The sequence below is a fragment of the Kryptolebias marmoratus genome, linkage group LG13 (genome assembly GCF_001649575.2).
Source record: "Kryptolebias marmoratus isolate JLee-2015 linkage group LG13, ASM164957v2, whole genome shotgun sequence".
NCBI lineage: Eukaryota > Metazoa > Chordata > Actinopteri > Cyprinodontiformes > Rivulidae > Kryptolebias > Kryptolebias marmoratus.
Window position 1 is genome coordinate 19760664 of NC_051442.1, and position 9686 is coordinate 19770349.

At 40.6% G+C, this 9686-nt stretch overlaps 1 protein-coding gene across 2 annotated transcripts; it reads left to right on the plus strand.

Annotated features, from left to right (window-relative positions):
- Positions 1 to 568: 568 nt before the first annotated feature.
- vkorc1l1 (vitamin K epoxide reductase complex, subunit 1-like 1) lies at positions 569 to 9503 on the plus strand. Of its 2 annotated transcripts, XR_001808501.3 has the most exons (4): positions 569 to 1541; positions 3741 to 3850; positions 6461 to 6884; positions 6992 to 9503. XR_001808501.3 is itself a non-coding variant. In XM_017412553.3 (3 exons), the coding sequence occupies exons 1-3, from the start codon at positions 1270 to 1272 to the stop codon at positions 6685 to 6687; spliced, it is 609 nt and encodes a 202-aa protein (XP_017268042.2). In that variant the 5' UTR covers positions 569 to 1269; the 3' UTR covers positions 6688 to 9503. The 2 variants fall into 2 exon arrangements, 1 of the variants encoding a protein (XP_017268042.2); XM_017412553.3 differs by having other exon boundaries at positions 6461 to 9503.
- Positions 9504 to 9686: the final 183 nt, after the last annotated feature.

Sequence of the window (9686 nt, forward strand, 5' to 3'; positions counted from 1 at the left end):
TAGTCGTACTGGTCGTAGTAGGCCTCCTCGAAGGAGGCCAGCCTGTCCAGGTCTGTCGCCATGTCTCAGAGACGGAACGCGGTTCGGTGCGGAGAAGGGGATCCAGGAGAGAGTAAACAAACGGATGACGCAACCTCGTGTTTATATACGCGCAACGGGTCACGTGACCACGCCAGGCGTCCGCTTGTTATTACAGTGGTTATAAATCACGACGACGGTGCTCACATCAAGCCAAATTTAGAATTGAAATGATAGGAGCAAAACAAATGTGGGTTAACTGCGAGATAAGGGGTTTTATCTGAACCTGTGTTTCTACCCTTCACAATAAGAGACTATAAAAACATAAACACAGCGTTAACCCCATACATGCATTATTATAATTTATTACATTACCCGAAAAAAAACACTCCTTCTAAACACCTGAAGCTTAAGCAAATAGCTTTCACTATTTAAATTAATTAAAACGAATACTGCAGTCTAGACCACAGGGAATTTTGACAGTATTTAGAAGTCAACACTAGTATATGTTTGAGACTCTTATTGTGAAGGATTGAAACAGATGCAGTTCACCTCGAACTGGTTCAACTAAAATTTATTAAAAGTACTCACTGCAAAGTAAAAAAGCAAACATTAAAAGGGTTATTCTGAACTATATCAAGTGGTGCAGTTTGAAAGAGTTTACTCCGGTGGTTTTCCAGATACATTGAGTGCAATCCTGAAATGTGGGTCCACACTAAGTGTAAACAAAGCACTGAATCCACTGAAAACCACCTGGATACTTGAGACAAGTGTTGACCCACATCAGGCTGGCTGTAGTCTGTGTAGGTAAGCAAATATGGCAAAATTGTTCAAGCGTAGAATTGAGGAGAAGACATTTAGGTTGAAACATAAGACTAAATAGCAGTGGAGCGCCATAAAGGCTGAGATCAACGTTCAAACACGTCTGGCTTTGGGGAAACTTCTGCTAAACCAGTAAGTTTAGTGTTTGATCTGTTTTCAGTCAAATTTTGCTTACAGATTTGCAGTTTAAGTACATATTAACAAATGATAGGAGAAAATAATGTGCAGATTAAGTTTTTTTGTCCAGTCTTCCTGCTTTTGCAGTGAGTACCTTTTAATATATCTATGTTTTTTACTCAACGTGCGACTTTAAAGTTGAAACTCAACAAACAAAAATCTTCCTCCTCATTATGACCCTAACACACAGGTAATGGACTGGTTTGTTTTGATGCTGTGCACAGCGGCCCCGCCCCTTACGTTACTGACGTCATGACGCATCTCCACGTCGCCGCTCCGTCTCAGGAGAGCTCGCTGAGTCTGTATGCGTGTCTCCAGCTAGGCCGGAGAGTGATGGCGGCGCCCGTCCTCAGAGTGTCCACCCCTCGGTGGGAAAGAATAGCCAGGCTCGTCGTTTGCCTCCTGGGCATACTGCTGTCCCTGTACGCTTTTCACGTCGAGAGGGAAAAGGAGCGGGATCCGAGTTATGAAGCCCTGTGCGACGTCAGCAGCTCCGTCAGCTGCTCCAAAGTGTTCAGCTCAAGGTAATTTGAATTGAGCAAAGAGCGCCTTCTCTGGCGCTCAATGAAGCTTAGTGAAGGGCTGCGCGCTTCAAACTGGCATTACTCTGATAGCTGTACCACAAAGGTTACCTGTAAAACCACGGTTCAGCTACAGCTGTGACGAAAGAGTTTTAGTGACTGGATAACCTGCCTGAACCAAGTAAACTGGTTACTGGTCATTTATTAAGCACAGCATTAGCCGCTTAGCTTGCCAAAGCTAACTTTGCTAACTGTTAGCATGAGTATTTCAGCCACTTCTGAGCGCCTTGCTATCAACAGAGAGACGTCAGCACTGTCAAATAACGAGTCTTGTCTTCCGTACACACGTGTAACACCAACCTTGGTACTGGAATTAACAGCTTGGGTAAACTAGTTTGTGTTTTGGACGTTGAAGATGCTCCGTTGACCAAAACTAGCATTTCTTGTGGTTAAAACATTCCTGGATTTACCCAGGTTCCCCATCTGGACAGAGGCCACATCAGCTGTCATTAAAAAGCAGACAGACCTTGAGGTTAAAGCGCACATCCTGGCTCCCTACAGGGACATTAAAACTAGCTTTAACAGGGACTGTGCTCCCCCCAGCTCTAACTCAAACACTGTTACTAGTTTGATATGTAGCCATAGCTCAACACATCTATCACAGTGTTTCTCTTTTTTATACAAGTAGGCTTACCAAAAAGGCCACATGCTGTCTCTTGTTTAAGTTAAGTTTACATTCTTCAAATAACACTTTTTCAGTAAGAACACTTTAGCTGCTGGATCAGCTTTAAAGGGGCCATTGATTTGCAAATGAGTTCAGTAAAATCCCACTCAGTAAGACGCCACAGACAGCCTAATCTACAACTTATTGTTTGTTATAACTCATTGATAAGAATGATCCTACCAGTCTTATCAGTCGTTTTTTTTAGGCTGTCAAATGTCAGCTGAGTTCTTGCGTATAAACCATATATTTCTTTCATGATTTCTTTATTTGTAATGATTAATCACAGTCGTCTTTACATCAGTGTTTCAATTAATGTTCTGCACAAAGGGAAGAAGCACTAAAACAGCTATAAGTGGAATATATTTCTAAAAATATAATGCACGTTATGCTGTTTACATTATTAAAAAGTTACAGTTTGCTTGGAAACATTGGTCTTTTAACATTATTTCCGAGACAGCAGAATCATGCATTGGGACAAATGAGGAAACTTAGTTTAGAAGTGATTTACTTGAATAGAAGAACAGAAAGTTTAATCTATATTTTTAAAAATTGTGTACTTAGGCTTTCTAGATTTGTCTCCAAGACGTCAAGCCTGGAATGCTGACATTTTCTCATTGATTTATTGATAACCCAGTGATTGGTTGTTCATGTTTTAAGCTGCTGGTCAGGATTTCTTATGTGAAGAGGATTTCATCCACTGGATTACACATACATCTTGCTGAATGATGCAGAAATTAAATGCATTTGCATTGCAGAACAGCGTGATTTCTTCTTTTTTATACCCCCACCCCCTCCCCACGTGGGGGAGGTGGAGTAACATTTCACTGCTGAACTGCACTGAGAGAAACTTTAATCTTTCTGTTCCACATTGTAATCACAGCAATGTGTATTGCACTAAGGAGAGATAACATCAGCTGATTTTGAATCTGGTGTTTTATATATTTATTTCTTTTTAATTACATTGTTATTGCCCACTGCCAAAAGGCAGGCAATAAATGTTTTTGCTTATGTCTCTGCACGTGTGTTTTATTATTAGAATTTCTCACAAACGATTTTATGGAAACTCTAAAAGTATTCAGTGGATAAACATCTACAGCTGATTAAGATTTGAAGTCAACCGAATTTAAGATGGGAGCCAGCTAATTGACCTTAGCAGACACAAAAATGGCTACAACTTTCTTCTTTTTTTAACAGATATTGAGCTACATTTCGATGTGGTAGTAGCTGAGAGTCAATCACAACTTATACTCGGAGCCCTAACAGACGAAGAACTATTATTGTGGATTACGTTATTTTCAAGATTTAACCAGAGCTGTAACTTTTATTTCTCAACATAAGATGATCTTCATTTACATTTCTGTCATGGTCTTTACTCCTTTGGTGTGTCTCATTGAGTTGCACAGTGCTACCATTTGATTGTATAGTCTTCTTGAAGTAAAGTTGTCACTCTGTTCTTTGCTGGTGGTTTTCCTGTTTAGGTGGGGTCGAGGATTTGGACTCTTAGGCTCAATATTTGGAAATGAGAGCGCGCTGAACCAACCAAACAGTGTCTACGGGATTGTCTTTTATGCCTTTCAGCTCCTATTAGGTAAGATGTTTTTTTAGTGGAAGTAACGTATTAACACTCCATCATAGCCTTTGCTCTGGCAACAAATGCTGACTTTGCTGTTTGCCATCTTTTGTTGCAGCTGCATTTGAACAAACCTGACTGACATGATGCTGGTATCATGTTGGGTGACACTGTATAAAGCAAACTGCATGAACTTTGGTTTCATAGATCCTTTTAGGTCTGACTCATAAACATGCTATTTGTCACAACACACACTGTGAGGAGCAATTCTTAACATTTCTCCTGACGTGTGACTTGTTACGGCTTGAACCTTTTGTCTTAAACTGTGCTCACAGATAAATCCTCCTTTCCTCTCAGCACATCGGTGGTGGTGCTGACTCACTTGTGCCAATTTGACGGGTTTCCTTGCAGAATGGCCTGTAGGCCTGCATGGCCACCTGGGCCTGGCACCGAACAAGAGGTCCTTTTAGCCACAACAGTTACGACTCATTTGACTAACACAACAGCAGCCCAGTTAAACCAAGCTGCCACAGCGGGTCAAGATTTCCATATTGCAGATGGCGCCACTTAGTTTCAAGACTGATTGTTCTGGAGGGCCCTGTTCACACCTAGCATTAACATATGTTCTGACTGATTCAGTCACAAGTGCTCAGCTCTAAGAACGAGTGTTCACACCTGGTATCAAAGATGTGCACGGAGCAATCCGATTTCAGTTATCTGCCACATGCACATCCGTGCAAAGAAACATGCACGGATGTGCATGTGATTCTGGGAAAATTACAATACATTCAGACATCTGAATTATGGTATTATTTTGCCATTAACATGGTTCAGAGTCACTTGAGTTGCATTTTTGTGGAGGTATTTTTCAAAACTTTTTATTAGACTTAATTACATAACAAATGCACTATAGGAAAAATAAATTAGCACACGGTGATTAGAGATTTCACAGAGCTCAGTGGCAAAGGCTGAAGATTTTAACCTCTACATTAAAACAATGCTGCTTTACACAGCTTCTCTGTGAACAGAATATCAGCACAATGTTTAGTTAGGTGCATATAATGCATCATAATGCTGCTCAGGTTGTTGCTCTGTGATGGACACAGCACATTATAGCTTAGAGCAGGGGTGGGCAACCCTGGTCCTCGAGTGCCACTATTCTGCTGGTTTTACTTGTTTCTCTGCTCCAACACACCTGATTCAGTGGTTAAATTACCTCTTCATGTTCTGCAGAAGCCTGTTGATCACCCATTGATTCAAATCAGGTGTATTGGAGCAGAGGAACAAGTAAAACATGCAGGATAGTGGCCCTCCAGGACCAGGGTTGCCCACCCCTGGCTTAGAGAAACCACAAGGGGGTCCAGTCAGCTGTAAAAGAATCAGAACATATATTTAACTAAGGAAAAACTCACCATTTAGCGGTTTGGTAATCCACTCTGCTAAATAAAATCTTGACAAAACAGACATTTTTATTGAGAAGGGCTCTCAATAACAGTTTAAGAAAACCTTTAACCCAAAAAGTTGTATCTTCAAGATATTTCCAAGGATGGCTGTTTAATTATCCTTAATAAGCAGACAGCTAAAGAGGGCTTTTTTTAATTAATTAACTAAATAGTAACCCTGCTGTGTGGGGTCAGGTCAGTTCAGTAGGAGGTCCTACAGTGGGGATCAGGACAAATTAGACTATTAAGTGTGGATAATAGAGGGTCCAGATTACTTCAAAGGTTTTAAATGCACATTGAGACTGTTCAAACCTGTATTTAGCACTATCTGAAGGCAGTCAGATCACCCAGGAAGGATCGACCGGGTCTGATTGACTGAGATCATCCAAACTGTGCGTAAATTAGATTTAATCAATGATCAGTGTCCAGATTGGACATAGCAGAACATAAAGTAGTTGTACTTTTTTAATTCCTAAGCTGTGCAGTGCTACTTCAGCACATAATCTTTAATTTGCTTTATTAAATTAATGTCAGTAGGTAGCAGAATTCAGCAAATTTGTTGTAAAATCAGCTGAGAAACTTCAGTTTAATGTTAGGGTAATCCAGCTAAATATCAACACAGATGCTGATGAATTTTCCCCTTATATATTTCCCCATATATTGTAAATAGTTTAAGATCTACAGTTGAACATTTATGCTTCACATTGAGCCTTTTGAACCACAAAGCCCCTCTGTCTATTCATACCTTTGGGATCACTCGCTCGTGTTGCTCACTCTCGTTCAGATGCACCAAAAACTGTCAATAATGGATGCTTTCAGTTTGATAGGGAAAACTGTGAAACGGCGCAAAAAATAACTTTGTCAGGGAAGTGAGAACCCGTAACTTTTTAGGGTGGTTTTAATTCTGCTAAAGTACACCAAACCCAAACGCTTAGAGAGTCCAGGGGTTAAATTAAGGAACTTTTTGTTGCGCCTCATGTGACAGCAGAAGAACGTGACCAGTCTGCTGAGTATTAAAGCTGATCGTCATCACGAGGAGGTACATAACACACATACACATGTATGTGTGTGTGTGTGTGTATATATATATATATATATATATATATATATATATATATATAAGCAAACTCATTAAGATGCTTGTGTTTTCAGTTTGCTAAGCTCTAGTTTGTGTTTCTTGTCATAGGGATGACTGTCAGTGCAATGGCTGCCCTTTTTCTCATGATGACGTCCATCTTGTCAGTGGTGGGCTCACTCTACCTGGGCTACATCCTCTACTTTGTCCTAAAGGACTTCTGCATCATCTGCATCACCACGTACGCGCTGAACTTCATTCTCTTTATTCTCAACTACAAGCGACTGGTTTACTTGAACGAGGCCTGGAAGCAGCAGCTCCAGGCCAAGCAGGACTAAAGCTGCCGGGAACGGCCAGAAAAATACAACAACAACAACAACAAAAAAAGAACGTGACCTCTGAACATTTGACTTGCCACCAGGAGACCTTGCTTCCAAACAATGTTTTTTTCTGCTGTGTGTTCAAAACAAATGAAGAAAATACCATAAATGTCGGGCCTGACATCTCAATATTGATTGCAAACACTGAAGGACTTGTAAGTGAAAAAAAACCTTTTTTTTTTCTCCTCCCTGCCTTGTTTAACCTCATACACTCACCTAAGGGGCTGGCTGTGTGTTTGTGTGTATGTGTGTGTGCGCGCAGGCGAAACGCAACACCCCCGACAAGCTGAGGCAGAAGTCCACAGTACACTGATGGAGGACGGCTTTCATTTGAACTTAAAGGATCGCAGAGTGGAAGAAGAACAGGACTTTTTTTTTTTTTCGTTTAATTTTATTTTTCAAACGGTGTACTTGAAGTTGTTAGAAATGTTCTATTACTGCACAGATCATCTCGGAGCTGATTAATTGTCCCAAATCTAGAAAAAAAAACAAAACACAACACTCATCTAGTCAAGTTTTCACATGAGGTTCCATGGCAGGATGAGAAGAGGGTTATTGAAAATGATTAGCGTTTATATTGAGTATTTTTTTTTCCTCCATGTTTATACTTTGTAGTACATTTCTTTTTGACAAGGACCACTAAAAACAAACACAGGACAATGTGAGGTATTGTGTCTAGATCACTCGGATTGTTTTGTTCGTTTTTGCAACTCTGTAAATAGCTGCTGAGCAATATTTCAGGCTAGATCGTGATTTATTTTTTATTTTAGTGTCGACACAGCGATTAAAACAGCCGACAAACGCTAAGCAGGAGGAGACGACTGTGAGTCTGTAAGACGAGGCGACCTTTGGTCACAGTTGGCTGGAAGGGGTCCGAGGATGCGCTCGCTGCGTTCCTCCTTCCCGCCACTCTGGTCCGGTTCAGATGTTCGGAGCGGGTATAGTTTCATCTGAAGTGTCTTTTATCAAGTTTGCATAAAGGCGCACTCGCTTCTCTTTTGTTTGTTGTGTGTGAAAAGCATTCCTGACCTCCACACAAGTGGGGATCATTGAGACTTACGTGCCTAAAGGAGTGTTACCTTTCTGTAAGTGTTTTCGGGTGGGTAATGTCAACGGGTGTTTCGTTTTATTTTTTCCCCCCCTCCATTGTCTTATCGTCACACGGGGCATGGCTTTATTTTTACGTTCACAGTTTTGTAAATGAAGATACCAGTGAAGTGTTTCTCCCTTCCTCCGAGTCTCATGAGGTAGCAAAAGCCTGCTACACTGTGATTGTCTGCTCAAGGGCGGAGGGGCGTGGCGGCCGAGGAGTCCACTCGCCTGGCGGTTACACTAATATTCGCCGAGCTTTCCGCGTACATCCAGTCAAACAGTAGCAGTGATCCGATCAAGTTGAGTTACGGTTCATTTTCAGGGTGTGAACAAAACTAATGCTTTGGAAACCGCGCAAGTAAACCAAGTAGTAAGATTGGCTAAGAAAACAAGACATCGTGTGAAGCCATATGTTTGTTTGTTTTCTCAGAGATAGTCAAGTTCCTCGATGTTTTCTGTCACACCGAATCAGCTCATGGAGACGAGTTTTCATCCAAGGTCCATCCTTTTACAGATCCAGCCATTAGACAAATTTACACACCTTCAAAGAGCTGTAATTGTCATTGTATTATCTGCTATAGTCTGGCTTTTCTGTGGTTCATATTTCAGTAGATCTTGCATTCCTACAGTCTTCTGTCATCAAACACAAGGAATGGTGAAGTTTGGACGGTAGTTTTTGATGATGAAGCACTCTTGAAATTAAGGCGATACTTGTTTTTTTACAATTATTTCTGTTCTTACCCTTTTATTTCTACACGTTTGGGTCGGTTGACCACTCTTTAAACTGTGCATTTTAGTCATTATCAAAGATTTCCCCCTATTTTCCAGGCAGATTTTTTTTTCTCTTTCTCTCTAATAAACTGTTCATCTCATTTTTGTCCTTTAAGTAAATTATGTATCACTCTGATGGGTAACACTACTGTTTTACAGTTTCCACGTTTGACGTTTTTGGGACCTGCAATGGGCTGTTAAAGAAATAATGCGAATGAGCTTGAATTGCTTTTATACAAATGTTCACTTTAGTGTTTGAAATCTAAGTTTGTCGGTAAACACATTTTAGGTTTTTGCTAAAGAAAAATGGAACCAATGGCTGCCTGGAAAAATACGAGCTTATTTAGACATTGTTTGTTTTGTTTTTTTGCTGCCATTTACAGGAACATTGTTGATAGTAATGTTGGAAAAAACCAGTGGAGTTCCAAATCTGTGTTGTCCTTCATTGAGCAACCTAAATGTTTTCATTGTGTCTTAAGAGCTCCTAAGAAAGTCTTCTAAGAATTCACATCTTCCTTCAGAAAAGTCAATCTCACAGAACCTGTTTGTGTGTATTTTTATTTTCTGGTTGGCACGTATGCCCCATTAAGGGTTGACAGAACTGACGGTGCACGATTCTGGTCACTGCACTAAATCTCTGAAGTTCCTGTGAAGAGACTGGGTAAGGAATGTTGGGTCGAAGGGATCACTTTGTCGTTAGTTCACTTGATGTCAAAGCGATCGCCGCTGCGTTTGTCGTCCATCTTCATGAAGACCCTGAGGTATAACTGCCATGTTAGATGCATCACTAATGCCAACAAAAGTGCCTTCTGTCTGATCACTAGGCCTTGAGCCAAAGATAAGCAACAATATCAGCCTTGGAAAAAAAAAAAAAAAGGACGAATGCTAACTGCGTCAGGCACTTCTCGCTTGCCTTCCTGAGAATGGAATCCCAAATTGGTAATTCCCAAAGATTTAATATCTAATAACAGTGCAAAAATCAACTTCATCAACTGCTAAACAATTAACCCTGTTAAATCACTGGCTGTTCTTACTTTTCTTCTTGATGTCCACTATGTAATTGTCATCTTATCATCTAGCTAGACTTGTTTGTT